A 20,754-nucleotide genomic window follows, 5' to 3' on the forward strand; every position below is an offset into this window, starting at 1 on the left:
TCAAGGACGGGACCACTCCGTCGCCCACGCCGCCACAGTAACAGGCTACAGGGTTCGGACATGCCGCCTCCGTCCGCACGACGCCATGTAGCTAGCGAATGTATCACCCTGGTCCCCCTTCAACTATAAAAGAGAAGGACCTGGGCCATTTCTAGGATCAGACATAGACAATTAGGCCTACGCCCACGCAACGAACTCACGCATGAACACACAAACAAACACTTGAGCTTCCCCGCTGTCTGAGAACAACATCTCAAGCAATCCACACCGCTCCATGTAGAGATCTTGGACTAGCTCCCTCTCTCGCCCTGCTTGTAACCCCCTACTACGAGCACTTTGGTGCAAGGAATACAAGATCGATCTCTCGAACTGGACGTAGGGTGCTCATTACCCGAACCAGTATAAACCTTGTGTCTCTTTGCATCACCATCCGGGATTGGGGACACGCAGTACAAATTCACTAGTTGGTTGAGGGCCCATCGGTCCGAAACACTAACAGCGGTCGACTTGAGTGCCCTGCTTTACTTTCTCCGTCCGTTTCCTGGTCCTCACCAAGCGGGCGTCTCCGGTAGGTTGGTCCAAGTTGGCTCCGACTGCGCTAGTCGGAGAAGAGCTGTAAGCAGGGGTTCGGTGCATCCCTGGTCGGAGATGCGGATCGGAGTCGGAAGCGGTGTTTGGCCAGGCCTTCCGGTCGGAGAGGCGGGCCGGAGTCGGAAGCGAGCGTTATTCCTCCTTAGCGAGGCCTTCCGGTCGGAGATTAGATCGCCCTTCTGGCCTATCGTTTAGGTTTTTGGGCCGGCCCAGGAGTTGCGCATCGTTCACAACGTCGTATGCTGGACCGAGTCTTTGCTGGGAAGCCAGTTCACGAGGGACCCCGGGTTTATGAACCCGACACATAATCTTACAAAACTAGGGTTGCTAGTGTATAACTAGGAAAAACACATAACTATACAATATGGTTAAACTTAATATTATGCAAGAATTGTAGAAGAGAGTAACAACTACTGGAAAAGTTGAAACAATTGATTGTAGAGGTAAAGTTTTTGGGTTTAGAGGAAGCTTGGTCAATATAGTACTAGGTTATTAAAGATGGCAACGGGTAAAATCCGCGCGGATACTAGCCCTAGATATCCATACCCGCAAGCAAAAATCCGTGCCCGCGCCCGCGCCCGTTAACCGTCACGGGTAGAAAACCATGCCCGTGCCCGCTATCCGCGGATATCACATGCCCGCGGGCACACCCGTATACCCGCAAAAATGAAGCAACGAAGCACCCAACCATATCTCAATAGCAAGTAAGAAATAATATATCAAAAAATAAACGTCTATATCTCAATATTAGATAAAGTATAACACATTGACCATACAAGAGTAATCAAAAGTACGTCTACATTAGTGTATCTCAAGTCATCACAAATTAACACGAATAAAGACATATAACCGTATATAGACTTATAGGGTCATTGGCGCGGGTTTAGCGGGTTTGTGGGTGCGGATATCATTTTTCCATGCCCACGAGCAAATATCCATCGGGTTTAGAATCACACCCATGCCTGTGCCCGTGGGCACAAACTTAAACCCATATCCTTGCCCATCGGGTTTTCTATCCGCGGGCACGCGGATATTTTGTGCCCGTTGCCATCTTTATAGGTTATTATACATGCACATTACTTTTGGAGGTGTAATAATTTGTAGGCATCTGAGCATGGCTTTGAAAGTTCATTTTTTAATATTCACGGCGTGGCATGACAAAATACAACTTATAGTGCAATTAAGGACATATTTGGATCTACTAATAAAGATGGTAAGAATCAGCAAAAAGGAAAATGAGATCCAGACAACCAGACTATGAGTGTAGACTTTAAGAGTTTAACCACGAGATTACGAGAAATCCAACTATCTATCCGAGGTTTTATTTGGATGCGTATGTATTCATCTCAATCCACGTGTGTTAAAGTGGATTGGAGTGAAATTAAACTAAATTTCGTTTCATTTCACTCCAACACATATAGATTGAGATGGATACACATGTATCTAAATAAGCCCTCGGTGCTTTTATTTGGAAATTCCCATGTCAGCCGTTCTCAATCACTGGAAATTGATGCAGAATAAGAAGAATGCCTGCAAATTAAAGTCGAAGAGTACATGAAGAAGCTGGCGCAAGTCTTGATTCGAGCGGGGGCGTAGCTTGTGCGCCCCCCAACCCCCCCCCCCCCCCCCCCCCCCCTGCCAGCGTGTCTTTCTAGCCAGGAACCGGTGGCCTGTATTCTTCTTGTTTTGCTTGTACGTTCTGATGTTGATGCTGCTTGGTGCTGTCGGTGTTGGTACTGAGACAATTGCACAAGCTATTTCTTGCATCGTGATTAATCTTCTGCGTTAAGGTTGAGGTTCGTATACGGATGCATTGGCTTTGCTTTGCCATCGTCATCATCTAGAGAAGTCGTATATACAGCAGGGAAAACCGTGTGCCCGATGTTTTTTTGTTTTTTTTTTTGAAAGATTTTCATCAATACGTCCCTATCAGTATTATTTTAAAAAATAGATCTTGACCTCGGCGTCGTGATCATTGGCGCCGAGCTTACACGTCAATTGACGCCGAGATTCAGAGTTATTTTCTGCGTATCATGACTACTTACGTGACGTGAACGTGACATGAGCTCGACGTCATGAATCTTAGCGCCAAACTAGGCACCGTAGATCTTTACGTCGGACTCGGCACCCGCTACCTCGCCGCGGCCCGTCCCTTTTCCCCTTCCGCGTCGCCGTCGCCGCGATCTGGCAGATGCAAGTTCCCACGCACTCGTTCCTATCCCTTCGCGCCGGCGTGGCTCGCGCAGGGAGCGGAGCTGAGCCACGGCTATCAGATTGCCAGGCCAGCCGGGTGGGCAGATGGCGCGAGGCGGGTGGTGGAGCCCTGGAGTGTCTGGAGACATGGCCCGATGGCCGTGCGCCCATGCCCACTTGCCACTGCAGGTGGCCAGTGGGCTCGACCCTGAAGCGAATATCCGGGGTGATTCGGCGAACGCGATTCGGCCGGTATCTTCTGCTGTGCAGTTTCGGGTCAGATGCCAATATACGACCCAGGAGGTTGTTTCGTCCGAGTAAGACTGTCTCGCACCAAACCCAAAATGTACAGGGTTCTGTTGTTAGGGTTTTATTGATCGAGAGGATGTCGAATGAGTATTAAACTTTTAGACTGTAGCGCTATCTAAATGTTGAATGTGTCTTGTATTTTAGGTGTTGTTGTTGAAGATAGTCTAAAACGCTGTCTTTTTTTAGCTCGCAATTGATCTTGCTTAATTTGTTTAGAGACTATTCATATCCTTCTTAAATATTAGAAATGGAGATTTTGGTAAAAAAACTATGCTCCAACAATTTTCCTAAATGGTCATACAAGTATAACCATTTTTTATTCCGGATTTTTCGCTAGTCAAAAATAAAAGACGAGAATGGCTCTCTAAAGTACGCATGCGATATAGAAAAACTATTAAAGAGTGAAAAGATATAAAAAATATTTTTTATGCAAATGGTTTTTCAAATAATAATTTAGATAGTGAGATTTAGAAAGGCTTTTAAAAATGCTAGTCATTTTCCAAGTTTGGCTGCTGAAGATAAGAGAGATAACAAGCTATACACGGCATGTCATGGGGACGTTCCGAGCACACGCTAAGCCAAATCCTCTCGTAAATCAACAATGACAAGGGTTTCGTTTGTTTGGAGGAATTTGTGAGAGAAAAATACAGTTTCGGATGAAAAAAGAAGCGGAACAAGCCGGGTTTAAGGGCACGCGAGCGGGGTGAAGGTCATGAATTAAAATTAGAACGATGTACGTGCGTTGCCGTAGATCAGTTGGTTATATTTCTTATGGTGGAACCTGTCCACCCGTGTTCAAGTCTTCGATTTGGCATGGGTGCACGCATTTTCTTGGATTTATTCTAGGAACGACGCTATGCTTTCAGTGGTAGACGACGTCCCCGTCGACAGCGAGACGCCTATGGTGATCTCGTGAATCTCGAGATGTGCTGGCTCAGTCTTTTGAAGGTGCTCATAGGGTAGGGTTTTGTATGTTCATAGGGGTGAGTGTACGTGTATGTTGTGGGCATCTGCGTTATACCATGTAATTTAAAAAAAAACTAGACAACTTTTACTTACTTGCATGAGAGATAAATTATTATGAATAGATTTTAGTGGACGGTGTGGTATGCTGTCGTAGACAAATGTTAGTGTACGTAGATACATTACTAATGTGATAGCTTGTATGAATGTTGCTGGCGCTGAATAGCTTGTATGATCAGATAGAGTGCTACTAGAATTTTTATAGATGCATAGATATAGATAGATATACTTCACAGGCTGCTCTGTTCCGTAAGTGCTTTGATCGTTCCTTTTTATATAGTAGATATTACGATTTGAAAAAATCTCTTGAAGTTATCGATTGCTATAAAATCAATGTCTTCTTAAAAGATATATGGGGTTTTAAAGTAGGCTGTAGACATATCGATACTCATACTTTACAATATCCTGACCATTTGATTAATAATGCAAATACGCCTAAAGTTTCAATGTAGAGGGTGCACACCTATAGCTAAACGATAACAATACATATATATTTTTTTCTTTTTTGTCCAAAGGTCATTGAGAGAATTTATACACACCTTAAAATTCTAAAATATAAGTGTACACTGCTAATCCCTAACTGAATTTATCATACACTACTCCTTTCACACTAGTGCCATTTCAATTAAGCGGTTTAACTAGAATCACAAAGGTTTTAATTAATTTATATATGTCTATAAATTAGAAGACATCGTTCTTGAAAAAGGACGCGGCTGAAGGATGATAGAGCACCAGATAGTTTCCCTTCTGGATCAGGAGGAAAAGCCGTGAAGAAAATCAAAACGAGAAAGAAAAGGTACACACACAAAAACAAAAAGGAAAAAACGAGCTGTTGAAATAAAAAAATACCCGCGTGCCCTAGTTTCCATTCCGGGCCTCTCCCGTTCCTGTCCCTTCCAGGCTGGCTTCTTCCTTCGAACCGCCGACTAGGCCACTACCGCTCGTTTATACGCCAGCGACGCCGCCCCCCACCTCGTCTCCTCTCCTCTCCTCAAGCAAAGGCGAGCGCGAGAGAAACCTGAAGCCACATCCCAACCCGCTCCCTCCCCCTCGCCGCGATTTCCTCACATGGCAGCGCTGCGCCTTCGCGAGTCACTCGAGAGGAACTTCCCCTGCTTCTGCTTCTCCGACCCCTGTCCCTGCGCCGACCAACGCCGCCCCAGTCCCGATCTCGCCGCCCCCGCCGGTCCCTTCTCCTCCCTCCGCGTCCATCGCACCTGCTCCTGATCCCGCTCTCTTTCTTCCCTCGCACTTCTCGCGCCGTTATTTGTGATTGCGGCTCTGATTCTGCTCCCACGATTTGTCTTGCGGTTCCTGGGAGCTTCCGAGTTCTGGTTCTGTCCCTGACCGGTGTTGCCATGGGGAAGAGTGAGTTTCTCTTGACGCCGATTGATCGGTGGTGTCTTCTTGTTTTTGATCGATGGGTGGTGTAGTGGTTGGTTCTGAATTTCTGATTGGTGATTTGGGGGCGTGGGTTTGTGCAGGCAAGAAGAGCAAGGCCCGCAGCGGCGGGGACGACCTGCTCGACAGCAGCGACGCCGACAGCGTCGGCTCCTCGTCCACCGCGCTGTCGGATCTCTCCATCTCGTACGCCACCGAGCACGTCAACTCGCAGGAGTTCGTCCTCGACAAGTACATCGACGCGCTCTACGAGAAGAGGTCAGGTCACCCTTTTCGTTTCTGGGATTCTCTAGCATATCGTTTTGGCTGTTTGCTGTTCGGGCGCCGATGGTGAAGTAGGCATTTCTGTTCGGGTGCTGTTTACTTCGATTTCGTTGGCTGTACTTAACTTGTGTGTAGGCATAGATTAGCAGGTTGACCCAATTGTAGTTGGCCGGGCAATACGGTTTTCTTGTTTGTTTGCATGATGTTCCCTACTTAATGCACGGACTCGTATTGGACTATAGTTTGCTGTACTTAAATTGCAGTTGTCTATTGTTTTTGTTTTACTTTGCAAGGTCCGGACCTATGATAATCTGATGACTAGTAAACGAAGCATGCACTGTGCTATAACTTGTAACTTGTTATTTTAGGGTTATTCAGTAGTGGATAGTGTTCTCACTGTGGTTGAAGGTCGTCTTGGCCCCCATTCATGGTGGATTGGTGGCGCTGGCTGGAAAATGATAGGAAGCAGTTTATGACATTAGAGTATGCTTCATGTTTTTTTGGTTAAATTGGCCTCTCAGAATTCCTTTAGCTTTCATTGTACTTTCATGGAACCTATAGAATATTAGCAGAATGGACACTGAATAAGTTCTGGAGGGAATCCTATTGTTTTGGCGTCAGATACTCAAATGGACACTAAATTTGAATAGTCAAAGATTGGAAAATTCCTTTCCAATTGGCAAAGTTGTATGTTCAGCTGACCTTTTATTATTTGTGCAATAATGTTGATAGGGTAACAGGGACGAGGAGGCATGTATTTTGTGTATTTGCCTCCTGATGTCATTTCTGGCGATGTACCTGGCTGCTGAATCGTTATGTTTCACTTAATAACAGTAATCAATCATGTTACTGATGCTGTCGGTGTTTTCATATTACTAATGCTGTCCGGTGTTTTCATATCCTACTAACAATAGTTTATCATCGTTTATTAATGGTGTTTGTGTGTTCATCACCAATTAACACTAATCTATCATGCCATCATGGTCATTAATGCTCATTGTGTTTTCATAAACTAACAACTATGCATTGCACTGATGTTACTGTATGTATTCTCTTTTAGGGGGTCTACAAGAGAGGCAGCATTGGTTAAACTGGTTGATGCCTTCGAAAGTTTTATGCTCCATGGCCTTGTGGAGAATAGGTATGTTATATTCTGTTAGTGAGCTATGAGCCTTAAATTATGAAATGTTGCATGGATTTTTTTTTTTGGCATTTTCCTGTAAGTCATGTTTTGAATTACCATGAAGTCAACAACCTTCCCATGTGTCACATGGTTACATTATATGCTATGACGCTAGCTCTCTTTCAGGTATGGTATGTTTTATCTGAATCCACTTGGTGAAATGTATAATCATTGTGTGTGTTTATGCTTTTGAAGGTATGCCACACTGCTGAGTCAATTCAATAATTCCGTCAAAAAGGGATCTACTAAGGAGTTTTTTCTGGCATCTCATGCCATTGGTATGTATATATACTGTCCCTGTTCACATTAAGTAGTTCAAAGGAAATACTGTTGTTTTATGACACTGTATTTGGCCGTTTTCTTTTGGGTCATCAGGGTTATTGGCTATTACACTCGGTGCTGGGAGCTGTTCACATGAAATAATGGAGGAGTCACATCCCCAACTTTGTAGGGTACTTCAAGCTTGGTCTGATGCATCAAAGATGATATCTGTATGTATTTTTTGTTGTTGTCATTTGACTTCCAATCCTTATCTGCACTCCCAGTGAAGGGAATCTAAACTGACCTTCTGTAGGCGCTTGATTGTTTGGCTGTCATCACATTTGTTGGCGCAACTGATCTGGCTGAAACAGAGTTATCTTTGAAAGCCATGTGGGATGTGATTCATCCAAAGTCTGGTTCAAATGTACTGTTTTCCATTTACTTGTTATCATATTTTGCAAGCTAATGTTGAAAGGAGCTGCATCCAGTTTTCTATGATGACTGAACATGGTTGTAGTCTCTGCAGGTGGGAACTGTTCGGAAACCTAAGCCTCCTGTGTTAGCAGCTGCTCTATCTGCATGGACGTTTCTCCTGACTACTATTGGTTCATGGAGGATAAATACTGATAGCTGGAAAGAGTTAGTGTTCTCTGTTTTTCTCCTTTTGTATGTTTGTGAACACTAACCTATCGATGGATTTATACCTAACTTACCTTTCTACTTGCTAGGCCCATTGCATTTCTCTCTACTCTTTTGGAAGCAGATGATCGTGCTGTTCGAATGGCTGCTGGTGAAGCATTGGCTTTGTGCTTTGAGTTAAATCTGCTTGATGTTTCTTCTTGTGAGGACGGTGATGTTAACACGGGAGGAACTGGTGGTTCTAAGAACAAGCTTTTCTTGGATATGCAAGCATTAAAAGCCAAAATATCAGGTCTTGCCTCTAATCTCTCTGCTGAGGCTGGGGGGAAAGGTGCAGACAAGAAAAACCTTACTGACCAAAGAGACTTGTTTCAAAGGATCTTAGATTTCGTCAAGGTTTGTTTGTATCTGCTCTAGTTAAGAGTTTCGAATTTTTGTTTCTGTTTCACTTAATTTGTGATCATCCTTTTGCAGTATGGTGATTGCCCTGAAGAATCAATCAAGATTGCTGGAAAACGTTATGTTTTAAGGGTGTCGTCATGGTCTGAATTAATCCAGGTGCTTGTTTTTTCTTTTCTCCTCGGCTTGCAAAATGTAAATATTCTTTCATGTTCTCATTAGCTATTTGTTTTCCTTGTTAAAGTTGAATTTCTTAAAGCGGTTTCTGGGAAAAGGCTTTCTGAAGCATGTCCAGGTTAGTGTCTTCTGAATGGTTATTTATAAACTATGTAGTTTGTAGATGGTATGACAAATTTTGAGTTCCTCTGTATACAGGAGAATGGACTTCTTCAGGATATCTTTGACATTAAGGTTGACAAAGCTGAAACCCTGTCGTCCACTGATAAGGTAATAAATCGGTGACATAGATGTTGCACGTTGCAATGGTAGTTATAAGTCTGTCAAAGTTGAACATTTTTGTTTATTAGTCCATACCAGTCTGGGTATAAGCTAACCGCACTAGTCTTTTACTGCAGACTGGTCATACAATGCCCAACGTTCATTCCTTCAGTAAAAGCTGATTATATAACCAGGACAGAAATCTAGAAAAGTAGGTCACAATTGGATAGAAAGGCTAGCAAGATAGTGTAATGGCTTCTTTGGGTTTAGGCTTTCATTTTCCTATTTTAGGTTCCTTACTGACCATAAGGCATAATGTTGTGTCCTTGTCTCCTTGATTGCTTTGTGTAAGTTGGTTGGCAATTTAAACAATGGTACAGGAAAAATGCTATATTGGCAATTTCATGTGTGATTTCAGTCACAAAAAGCTAGCTATTGTTATTGGCTTTAGGGTACCCCATGTAGTAAAACTCATTTTCCTTTAAATAAAGTTTTGATCCGTCTGTTTGCATGAACTGATCAGATTCGAATCCTTGAAACCTCAAGCATCTTCTCTTATGTTCAAGTTTCTCATGTTGATCTGCCTGTTCTCTTGGTTTGCTTTTAGTATTATATATGGATTTCTGATCTCAAACAACCCAAACCTCTTGCAGAAAATCTTTAGGTCTGAAGAGGAAAAAGAAAGAGCTCTCAAATTAAACAAGGAACGTCGTCTAGCCCAGGTAATTCTAATGTGAAATGTCCTCTTCATGTGAAGAACTCTCCTTGTCACACTATTTTTCTTCAGTATCAAACTATAATACTACAACAACAACAAAGCCTGTCAGTCCCAAGTAAGTTGGGGTAGGCTAGAGTTGAAACTCACCAAGAGCCCTTAGTAAGCATCAAACTATAATAATTAAAATAGTTTTATGGATACCTCATACCTGGACACCTGGTTCCCTGACAGCATAAGGAATCCTAACTGGAGATCTAACAGTAATCCTTGTAATATTTTCCCTTATGTTACTGTGGGTTCGCTGGGGTGGTGTTTGGTTACATGTTGGCCTCGCCATGTATACAATCCTTACTACTATGCTTTTGCTAATGCAGTAATGCCATCGAAACAAAAACAAGCAATGAAAAGGGTGCATAACGTATGCAGCAACTGTAGTCTGAATAATACTAATACACATCTGATGTTTTGAACATTTCAGGTAAGGAAGAATGCTGTCATGTTGGACGAGTAGCAAGGTCACAGGGGTGGGAAGACAACAGCCATTCTGTGTCTCTTTCTCTCTGGGCCTTTGTCTGTGTAAACTACTCGTATTATTATTGGCACATTTCATTGGAGGTTGTGCCTTCATGATAGTGTACTTTGAGATACTGGAGTTATACTACTGTTATAGTGCACCTAAACAATTTGCTATTTGTGCGTATGGAACGTCAGACAGCACGATTTATATTGAAGTTCAGCATGATTTGTGCGGGAATAGTTAAGAATTACTTCGAAGTTTAGTCGGTTCACGTTGGGTTTTGTTCGAGGGCCCACCTCATTCGAAGACGTTCTGTTGGTTAGTGACAGTTGCATCAGCTGTATCCAGCCCGTGGTTGACATATTGGCACGGCCTAGGACCATCCCTCGTCCCCTCCCATGGTTGAAGGCACACGTACTTGTTACTGTAGTAACTATTGTAAATAAATAACTAAATGTATACATGGTGATTGGTGAATGGGTGGCAGCTTGGATGGCCACTCCATTTCCGCAGGCACTTCTAGCCCAGCGGACATGCTTGTTGGATGTGATATTCTAATGTCTTGATCAGATCGGGCTTAACTTATCAGCCGGCTTATCGGCTAGAATCTACAGTATTTTTCGTAAAGAGCTGTCTGTTCACAACACTACCAAGAAGCCCAACCAAGTAAAGAGCGTGATCTGATAGGGAACAAAAACACGTGCATGAAAAAGTTTACATCAGGTAAGAAAGACGAGTATTTTGCAAAAGAAATCCTAATAGAGATCTGATTTGATCTTGGTTGTGGTCATTCTCACCCATGGTGAATATGCTCACTATGAGGCAATGGATCACACCAATGATATTTAATGGGAACACCAAATCACGTAAAGATCAAATGGCTCCTCTGTATATCCAAAAAAAAAGCTCCTCTGTATAAACCTATATATGCATCAGTTGTTGCTGTCTGCAGTCCAAAAATCACGCTGGGTAATTATCTTGGGTATTTCAATCAAGTAACTATGAAAGGGAGCACAGTTTTGAAACTAACTCGTCGGGCAGTTCCAGCATGTTGGCCATCTTCTTCTCTGTTCGGAAATTAATTTGCCCGTGACATCTGATCTGTAAGAAAAGATGAAATTGCCAAGGAGATAGCATTCAATTCGAAGACGATCCAATGCCCAGGGGTTTCCAACTAATCCAACGTTAGGAAACTACTGAAAAACCTCATTCATAGTCTCATAGAGAGCTGTTGTGATTTGGTCCCTGCCCCTCGTGCATTTGAGCGGTCCCGTTCGGCTTGCTGAATTTTGGCTGAAACTGGCTGAAAAACACTGTTTTTTCTGAATTGTTGTGAGAGAAAAACACTGTTCCGGCTGAAAAAAGAAACCGAACAAGGCAGATTTAGGGTAAGCCGAACGGGGCCTATATATAGGGTCATCTATCTGTGCTGACGATGTAATTCCATGGTTCATCATTGTGGCATTCAGTAGATCATTCCATGACATTATGGATCTGGAATCACCAGGCATACAATAATCAGTTCTTATTGTTAACTAAGGAGCAAAATGTTAACCTAGATTTGCAGACTCATCTAAACTGGTTGTAGAATATGCATAAATAACGTGCCGATGCTTACTTGGAAGGATTTTTGACAAATGAACATTGGCAGAGCATCGACCCCAGCATCAAGGGTAGCATGTAGCATGCCAATCTTAAGCCATTGACAAAACATGACTAAATGATTGACAATAAGACCTGAGTTTGACTGAGCCACCGTGCAAACCCGTGTCTCTCAGATCGAAGTTGGTCCACTCCCTGAATTCCAATTCAATACTCCTTGTTTAGTTGGAACCCAAGCTGGCTCAAAAATAAAGTTCACGCAGGGGCCTGGAGGACATATGCTAGAAGATGCAATGCTATGACAAAAGTATTCACCAATAGTAACCACATGAACATTCTCCATCCTTGAAATGGTGAAACCGCCTAACGTCCCTAACAACAATCTCCCTTCCGACTGCTTTTGACATGAACATTATTGCAGCATGACAATCATCACATATTCTCAAGTTCTTAAGAACTGTAACCGTAGCTCCAGGAGGCAACTTTAGGAGTCCAAAACCAACCGCCAGTCTCTCACTATGAGCAAATAATATATGTTCCTTCTGATGAGGCTCCATGTCATGCCATACAACCTTTGTATCAGGAACATATCCGAGCTTTCTCATCTTGGCACCAACCATTTCAAGGAATTTGTAAACTTCATGTGCTTCTGGATGTTTTGTATCACCAATGAGAAACACATGAACTTTGTTTCCAGCTTCTATCCAGCTGCACCCAGGTTCCTTCTTAACCCCTCGATCACGCATTAGCTTCCTTACTCTGGCAGCATCTACCCAACATCCTGCAGCTGAGTAAGTGTTAGACAAAAGGATATATGTACCATCATGCTGCGGTGTCATCTTAAAGAGCTGGTCTGCAGCATGAGCACCAAGTTCCATATCTCCACTAGTCCGGCAACCGGAAAGAATTGCTTCCCAAATGGACGAGGTAGGCTCAAAAGGCATAGTCTTGATCAGGTTGTCTCTAGCTTCTCCAATCCGTCCAGTCCGACCGAGCAAATCAATCAGCCGCGTATAGCGATCTTCTCCAGGTATAATGCCGAAGTCCCTCTTCATGAAAACCTTCATCCACTAGACCAGAATGATTACAAGCTGTCAATACTGTGAGGAAAGAGATCCTGTCGGGATATATGTCTTCAGCAACCATGTGATCAAAGAGTTCTAGTGCCTCTCTTCCATGTCCATGCTGCCCAAGGGCTGAAATCATAGCATTCCACGAAACAGTCTCAATATTGGGCATCACAAGGAACATAAGATGAGCTTCTTTCACTGCACCACGTCTACATGGTAATGAGTGCATTTCCTGCAGAATTGCTCCCCTCAAAACCAAGCTGCACAAGATGCCCATGGAGCTGCTTTCCATGCTTCAGTGACCCAAGTTCACCACATGCAGAAATAGCGCCAGCATAGGTGTGGTCACACGGCTTGACATCCTCAGCCCTCATCCTGTTAAACAGTTTAAGTGCATCTTCAGCAAACCCTCCATGCACATATCCTGATACCATCACCATCCATGACAACTCATTTTTATATGGCATCTCCTCAAATACCTCGACTGCCTTGTCCAAACAGCTGCTCTCAACATACCCCGACAAAATGGTGTTCCAAGAAACGACATCCTTCGATTTCATATTGTCAAATATCCTTCTCGCAACAGCAATATTCCCACACTTCGAGTACAAGGTCACCAAGGCATTGTTAACAGCCAGATCTGACCATGGACGGATTTCCCATGCGCAAAGAAACCAGCATTTGCACAAGCACTCAGAACACTAGTAAATGTGAACTCATCAAGAGGCACCCTTTCCAATACCATCCTTCTAAACAGCTCAAATGCTTCCACAGCCATTCCTGAATGAACATACCCTGAGATCATGGCATTCCACACAACATCAAACTTCCCATCAACCTCCTCGAAAATTGATCTAGCAGCACCAACGTCGCCTCTCTTAACATACCCAACGACCATAGTAGTCCACGTAAGCTCGTCCTTATCCGGCATTTCGTCGAGCACCTTCCGTGCGTCCCGTGTCGCCTCAGGCGATTCACATTTAATGTACAGCGCAATGAGCGCGTTGGACACCGACAAGGCATCCCCGGCGCCGGACTTGAGCACCGAGCAATGCAGCTGCGCACAGTGCCGAACAGAGATGTTGGGCAGGTGGCCCGCGGCGCTCAAGAGCGCGGTGAACGAATAGTCGTCGGGCCGAAGGGAGCCCGAGGCGAGCAGGGATCGGAACACGGCGACCGCGGGCGCGGCGTGGGACGCGCGGGCGTAAGCGGAGATCACGGCGTTGTGGAGGACGGTGTCGCGGCGCGCCGGCGGGACGGCGTCGAAGAAGGAGACAGCGGCGGGGAGGCGGCCCGCGGCGGCGTACGCGGCGACGAGGGAAGTGGCGGCGACGGGGCACGGGTCGGCGCGGAAGAGTGTCGCGGCGGCGGGGAGGTCGCGGGAGAGGGTGTAGAGGTGGATGAGGCGGAGGGTGAGGTGCGGGTGCGGCGGCGCGTGGAGGAGCGCGGAGGTGAGGAGGCGCGCGTGGAAGCAGCGGAGCGCGCGGAGGAAGGAGGAGGAGGCCAGGGAGAGGCTCGCGCCGAGGCGCCGCAGGAGGACGGAGCATTGGTGGGGCAGGAGGTGACACCGTGCGGCGCCATAGCGTCGTGCTGCCGTGGTTGGACCCGGGCGCGCGCCGCCCAGGGCCGCGGGTTTACGACTGGGGTTTATTAGGCGTTCGGCTGTAAAATGTACTCCGAGTCGTTCACCGAGTGCAGCCGTGGAAGTTCAGCAAAACTGAAGAATCCATCCCCATCTTGCTACGCTCCCCTTCCCTGCCGCCATCCTCCTCCGTCGTTGGGGAGAACCGCGCTGGCCCTTACCCTTCTCCGATACTCCGACCGCACGCCTCAGGGCCGTCGCTTGTTGATAGATTTGCTTCACCTTCATCTTGATATTATTGTTTGATTGAAAAAGCAAATTCCTTACGCGATATTCGTTAGGCTTTTGTGGTGCCATCTCGTCTTTGAAGGCACCTCTACAGGCTGAAATTTGTTTCCTACTGCTTATTGAGGTACCCTTCCTTCCTTCCTCGTGAATCATACTTGGGATTTGGCTTCAACAGTCCCCGTTTATCTGCATTCTAATTTCCTCTTTTTCTTTCTTTTGACAGACGGTTATAGTAACAAAAGTCAACAGGGAGTTGTGAGTTGCCGATCGAATTGACGATGGGCGTATCGCGGCTGTTTCAGACGGTCAGTTCGCCGGTAACCCGACCGAACACTATCCACTGACTGATAAGTCCGGCCTCGAATCAACGAGCCAACAGGCTGAGCCTGGCCATGAAAAAACGCTTCGCTAGTGCCAAATCGCTGCGCAGTGTTGATCTGACACGTCAGCTGTCCGGTGACACAGCACCGCCGTAAAAAATATCGGAGACGGAGGCTCCACCTCCGAGACACCGGCAGCTGATGCCAGTAACCAGCTGAATGAATAGGCGGCGCCGCTGCCGCCGGCCTTAGAGACGAAGAGGATTCGGCTTCGCACAAAGAGTATCGCTCTCTCTATAAATAAGTTTATTATAAAAATATATTTCGCGATTAATCTAATAATACTAATTATATACTATAAATACTATATATATATATATATTTGGTTAAAGTTAAAAATGTTTGACTTCGTAGGAAATGAGAATGACACTCTCTTATGGGACGGAGGGAGCAGTTGTAAACTTGGAGTGATGATGACGTGTTGGAAAGCAACCATCCTATATGGATTAGAGAAACTTCAATAGGGCTTCTATTTGTACTGCTTCAGGCATGAGATTTCTATTTGTATTGGTTCAGACCTAAGGTGCAGTGCCCTACATCCAATCTAAAGATATGATTTGGTGTGGCCACGGCGCGGCCTGAGGGTGGCCACGTCGCCGCCTTTTCGTGGCCGTCCGATCGGCCGCGAGGACGGCCCAGATCGGACGAGCCACGGTCGTTTTACGAAAAACCCCTTTAAGTTTTCGGAAATCAACCCGCGCTCCAGATGTCCTCTCAGAATTTTTTACAAAAAACGCCTCGTATTATTTCCAAATCAACGCTCAGTCCAGACCGGTGTGCACTGGTTTTCTTGCAAAAAAGGCCTCCACTTTATCGAAAATCAACCCGCACTCCCCAGACACCCTCACCGTTTTTTGCGAAAACATCCTCAGATTTTTCTCAAATCAAAATACAGCCCAACTTTGATTATATCTTTTTTCCTTAAAAAAAATACGTGTGGCCAGTGGACCGCGCGCATGGGCGCGCTCGAAAAACTAGTGTATCATGGTTTTTTGTATTGCTTGTGCACTGTGCACTGCGCATTGGGTGGAGTTGCGAGTAAAGGATTCAACTACGTGTCTATGGGTTGAGGATCTATTCGAGTGTCGATTTGGGGCTCCCTACATCTCTTTGTATAGTCTAGGAGTATGGTTAAAGATAAGGCCATGATGGATTTATATGTAGGTTTTCTAATCGGTTCCACAGATGTAATATGTTTCTATATATATCTTGAGTCTGTTCGCTTGTTGGTTTCAGCCAGTCCAAACCAGTCAGCCAATAGTGTTTTTCTCTCACAACAAACCAGCACCAGCCAACCTAAACTAGCCCAGAAACCAATCAGCGAATAAGCCGCTTGTCTATATCTTGTCCGATAAATAGATAAGGTACTTCTGGTCTGTTTCCTCCTCCAAGTAGTCGTCTCAACCCACCCCCTAATGGGGTGTTTACTTGTGGCTTCGATGAGGTGAGGACTGAGGACACACAACATCAGTAGCCACTGCCAATCCAGCAGAGAGCAATGTAGCGACACAAGAAAGGATGCATGTCTGGTTCTCTTGCAGACTAGCCGGCTCCACTGGCGAGGTAGAATTATCATATCAATTAGGGCATTAGGGCATTACAGCATAAGCCATTGCCTCCTCATTCGAGAATTACTGCACGTCTGCACATGTTACTTTTTGAAGAGTCAAATATTTTTCTACTATATATAAAAATATACTAATATTTATGATGTGTAATAAGGGAGCCAAATTGTATATGGATTATGTACTAAATTGTATATATGGATTATGTACCAAATTGTTTTTTTTTCTCTCGATCGGTTGTATATATGGATTATGTACAACGGATGCTTTGCCGCTATTGTTGTTGGATGCTTTGCTGCCGAGGGTGTCATGGCCACTCACCTCTACGGATGCTTTGCCGTAGGAGGCGTCTTCGTTTCTTCCTCGGCGGATACTTATTGGCCGTCGATGGAACCATTGGCAGATGCTTTGCCACTGTTGGCTCTTTGGTCTCCTCTCTGGTAGATGCTTTGCTGCCGAGAGCGTGCGGGCCCACCTCTTGGCGGATGCTTGGCCGCTATGGTCTTCACTTGCGGATGCTTTGCCGCCGTTGCTACTGGATGTTGATGTGTCTTTTCTGGGTGAATGCTTTGCCACCACGGCTTTGTCTTTGTTGTGGGCAACCTTAGCGTTGATTACTTTTATTGCAGGCATAGTTGTAGGTCTAGAGTGTTGGGGGCAGTCACTCTTTCTTCTGTCTTTTTATTGTTCCTATGTTTATTCCAGGTCACTCACTACTGTCTTAGTGGTTTGTAATTTGTGCTATAAGGGTTCTCTCTTAGCTGACTTGTAATTCACTCATCTCAATGAAAAAGGGCTATATCCCCATTGTATAATTATGTACCAAATTGTATATGGAAGAATATTATATACTCGGAGTAAAATTCTTAGGCCTGTCAGTTACCGGAACGACTATGAACGTTAGAGAAAATAAGAGAGGGCCACCTGAATTATGGTTGTGATGAAGCGTACAACGCATATATGCTTCTGAATTTTCGTGGTCTGAGACAGAGACCAGTGAAACACGCTGTCGGCGACGCGTGCAGCCTTGCAGTTGCAGACACAGCCATCAGCCAACATGCTAGTCCGTACTCGCCTGCGGCTGCAGCCGTTTACTACGGCTCGAGCGTATGGCCGTATGGTATGGGCCGTATGTGTGGTCCATAGTCCATACGTACGTGACAAAATTGCCGCCTTCGGTTTTCTGAATGACCACTGGTCCATCCGGAACTGAACAAGAGCCACCGGCTCACCGCAACAGGTCAGTACTCGGGGAACTCCTGCACCGGCCACCGGGCTTCGCTGCGCCGAGCGCGACTCGCGGGACCAAACGGAACCGGTCACCATCCACCCGTGCTCGGTAGTCGGTGCTACTGGTACATGCCAGGCCAGCCGCACACGCAGCTCCGGGCCGGCGACGCCAACGGCGATGGACCTGTCGGTAGCTCTGTTTCTCCGTCGTGATGCCGACAGGATCATTAACAACAGGGGGGCACGAACGTGACCGCCGCGTCGGAGCAGCAAAGCGACCCCCATCATGCCGATGTAGTACCATGCAAGGTTGTCAAACGTAAGATCGAATTGTTGGTAACATAAACATCGTAGGAAGTAGGAACATAGATTTTGCTAACTATGATCATAGAATTAGATTAGATCGCTTGGTTAAGATCACAAAGACCTAGTAGTAGTACTAGCACTTGTTCCATGAGCTAATGATCCGGAGAATGATACGGCTGGGCACCTAGGAGACTATAGAGCCATATTCGTTTGGCTTATAAGCCGTATTTTTTCAGTTAATGAATAATTTTTTTTTAGCTATGGCTTATCAGCCAAATGAACGTGGCATAAAGTTTAGTGTCGCTTTAGCAACGTGACAGTGTAACCAACTGCCAAGCCCCGCCCCCGCAGCGTACATTCGATTCCACGCCGAAGAAGGATCCGCACACATGGGCAGAAAAAAGTGTCGCAGGGCGGGAGCGTGCACCGGACGGGAGGGAGGCCACGGCCAGCAGTGGGCGGGTATAGTACAGCGCGACGGCCTTTTCCGGCGGCAGCGTTGTGCTTTGCTTGCTTCAGAGGGCGGCTATGCCTATGCTCTGCTCTGAGAACGCCCAGAAAAGGGTACGTGGAAGGCTGAAGCGGACGAAATGCCGCGCGTCAAAAAGCCGAATGTGAGGGTGGAAAGAGAGCCCAGAGACAGGCGACGGAGCTTTGTTCCGATCCTGCTGCACGCGAATCATGAACACGTTTGGCTCATCTCTGCTGTTTGGTACTCGTACTACCACGCTGTACCTCGACTCAATGGACGCCAGGGGGAAAACTGAGGCCTTGTTTAGATCACCTCTAAATTCTAAGTTTTTTCATTCTTTTTTCATCACATCAATTTTTAGTTGTTTGCATAGAACATTAAATGTAGGTAAAAAAATAACTAACTGTACAGTTTAGTTCGAAATCACGATATGAATCTTTTGAGCTTAGTTGATCCACGATTGGATAATATTTACCAAATGAGACGAAAGTGCTATTATTCATTGGGTTGAAATTTTTTTCAATCTAAACATGGCTAGTCAAAATTCTTCTCCAACAGGAGCACTGCCGAGTTTCTGGCAGCGTTTCTTGGACGTTCTGCCCCCAAAGTCGTCGTCTGTACAACATGTCACAGTACTGAATTGTGCAGTCGATCTGGAGGAAACTTCTCCTCGATTCCCGTCAGATAATACAGTCCCTCGTCAAGTCGCCATGGCACTCCGTCGATTCGACGACCACGGTCCACGATCCACGCAGGCGAGCTGTGCGTGGCCAGCCAGCGGCCATGCCCCCACAGCCGCTGTGCTGTGTGCATTCGGTGGTTGGAGTGGAAGCCGCGGAGGAGGCGACGAATCTCCCACGGAATTGCTACAGAAGAGCATCCGGTTGTTTCATCCCCTTGACCCGTCCCTGCCGCTGCTTGGAGCGCCGTGCGCGCCCAGAGTGCCCCGTGATGGCTACCGCGTAGCCCTCCCTTCCAGGATCCTCTGTGGTAGTACGGCATGGAAGTGGGTGTACGGGTGGCGTAGAGGATCCCGGTTCACTAGGCAAGCGGGACAGGTAGGGGCTAGGGTGAATTGTATCTGATATGACATGAATTGTATCTGATATGACATTTGTACAAAATTTAACATATATTTCTCTAATTTCTGTAATTCATAAAAATAATATAAAATTTTTTCTGAAAATTTTGGTATATATGTTTTTAAGATTTGCAATGTATAGAAATACTTAAATTACATCGCTCTGTCCAATAAATTACACTAAAAAAATTATTATAAATATAATAATAAGACATTATAAATATAGCTATAAGATAATATAAGTGTACCAGTCAAAAATCTAGTTGTTAGGAAAGGCTAAAACAATGTGTTCTTGGGATAGATTAAATCTCCCAAGTCCCAACAGAAAAAGGAAATTCACGACCACGATCTCAGTCTAGAGGCGAATTTTAGTCCCTGTCCTATCGAATGTTTGAACACATGTATAGAGTATTAAATATAGACTAAAAAAATAACTAATTACACAGATTGTGACTAATTTACGAGACAAAAATTTTAAGCCTAATTAGTCCATGATTTGACAATGTGATGCTACAGTAAATATGTGCTAATGATGGGTTAATTAGGCTTAATAATTTTGTCTCGTAAATTAGTCTCTATCTGTGTAATTAGTTTTATAATTAACTCATGTTTAGTCCTCCTAATTAGTATCCGAACATCTGATATGACATGGACTAAAATTTAGTCCGTAGAACCAAACACCCCATAGTTCCTTAGACTGAATTTTAGCCCCTGTCTCATCAAATATTTAGACACATACATGAAGTATTAAATATAAACTAAAAAATAACTAATTACATAGATTACGACTAATTTACAAGATAAATTTTTTAAGTCTAATTAGTCCATGACTTGACAATGTGATGCTACCATAAATATGTGCTAATAATGGGTTAATTAGGCTTAATAAATTCGTCTCGTAAATTAGTCCATATCTGGGTAATTAGTTTTATAATTAACTTATATTTAATTTCTCGGATCTGAACGTTCGATGTGACATGGACTAAACTTTAGGCCCCGTTTAGATGCCCCCAAAACCCAAAAATTTTTGCGCAGTACTCGTCACATCGAATCTTGCGGCGCATGCATGGAGTACTAAATATAGACGAAAAAAACTAATTACACAGTTGAGTAAGAAATCGCTTGACGAAACTTTCAAACCTAATTAGTCCATAATTAAACACTAATTACCAAATAAAAACGAAAGTACTACAGTAACCGAAATCAAAAAAAATAAACGGGGCCTTAGTACGTCGAATCAAA

General features: G+C 44.8%; 2 protein-coding genes across 3 annotated transcripts; one reads left to right on the top strand and one right to left on the bottom strand.

Annotated features, from left to right (window-relative positions):
- The first annotated feature begins 5,051 nt into the window (after nucleotides 1–5,051).
- Nucleotides 5,052–10,186, top strand: LOC136550340 (uncharacterized). Of its 2 annotated transcripts, none has more exons than XM_066541884.1 (13): nucleotides 5,052–5,484; nucleotides 5,601–5,775; nucleotides 6,842–6,922; nucleotides 7,160–7,242; nucleotides 7,340–7,455; nucleotides 7,539–7,649; nucleotides 7,743–7,864; nucleotides 7,954–8,260; nucleotides 8,339–8,422; nucleotides 8,508–8,558; nucleotides 8,639–8,710; nucleotides 9,355–9,423; nucleotides 9,898–10,186. In XM_066541884.1, exons 1-13 carry the CDS (start codon nucleotides 5,475–5,477, stop codon nucleotides 9,928–9,930), a joined length of 1,314 nt encoding a protein of 437 aa, XP_066397981.1. In that variant the 5' UTR covers nucleotides 5,052–5,474; the 3' UTR covers nucleotides 9,931–10,186. The 2 variants fall into 2 exon arrangements, with proteins under 2 accessions (XP_066397981.1, XP_066397982.1); XM_066541885.1 differs by having other exon boundaries at nucleotides 5,053–5,484; nucleotides 7,752–7,864.
- A 335-nt stretch (nucleotides 10,187–10,521) lies between these two features.
- LOC136549082 (pentatricopeptide repeat-containing protein At1g25360-like) lies at nucleotides 10,522–14,313 on the bottom strand (the record flags this gene model as incomplete). Its single annotated transcript, XM_066540382.1, is given in 5 exon segments — nucleotides 10,522–11,430; nucleotides 11,555–12,594; nucleotides 12,596–12,820; nucleotides 12,822–13,248; nucleotides 13,251–14,313. Coding segments are annotated over 4 exon segments (2,460 nt in total), but the record flags the coding sequence as incomplete, so codon positions are not given.
- Between the last annotated feature and the right edge of the window lie 6,441 nt (nucleotides 14,314–20,754).

This window comes from Miscanthus floridulus, chromosome 4 (assembly GCF_019320115.1).
Source record: "Miscanthus floridulus cultivar M001 chromosome 4, ASM1932011v1, whole genome shotgun sequence".
Lineage (NCBI taxonomy): Eukaryota > Viridiplantae > Streptophyta > Magnoliopsida > Poales > Poaceae > Miscanthus > Miscanthus floridulus.

Bases quoted from the DNA above. Each gene is read 5' to 3' on its own strand.
- LOC136550340 (XM_066541884.1), top strand. The intron at 7,865-7,953 runs GTTAGTGTTCTC...TCTACTTGCTAG, and splicing joins AATACTGATAGCTGGAAAGA to GCCCATTGCATTTCTCTCTA. The intron at 8,559-8,638 runs GTTAGTGTCTTC...CTCTGTATACAG, and splicing joins GCTTTCTGAAGCATGTCCAG to GAGAATGGACTTCTTCAGGA.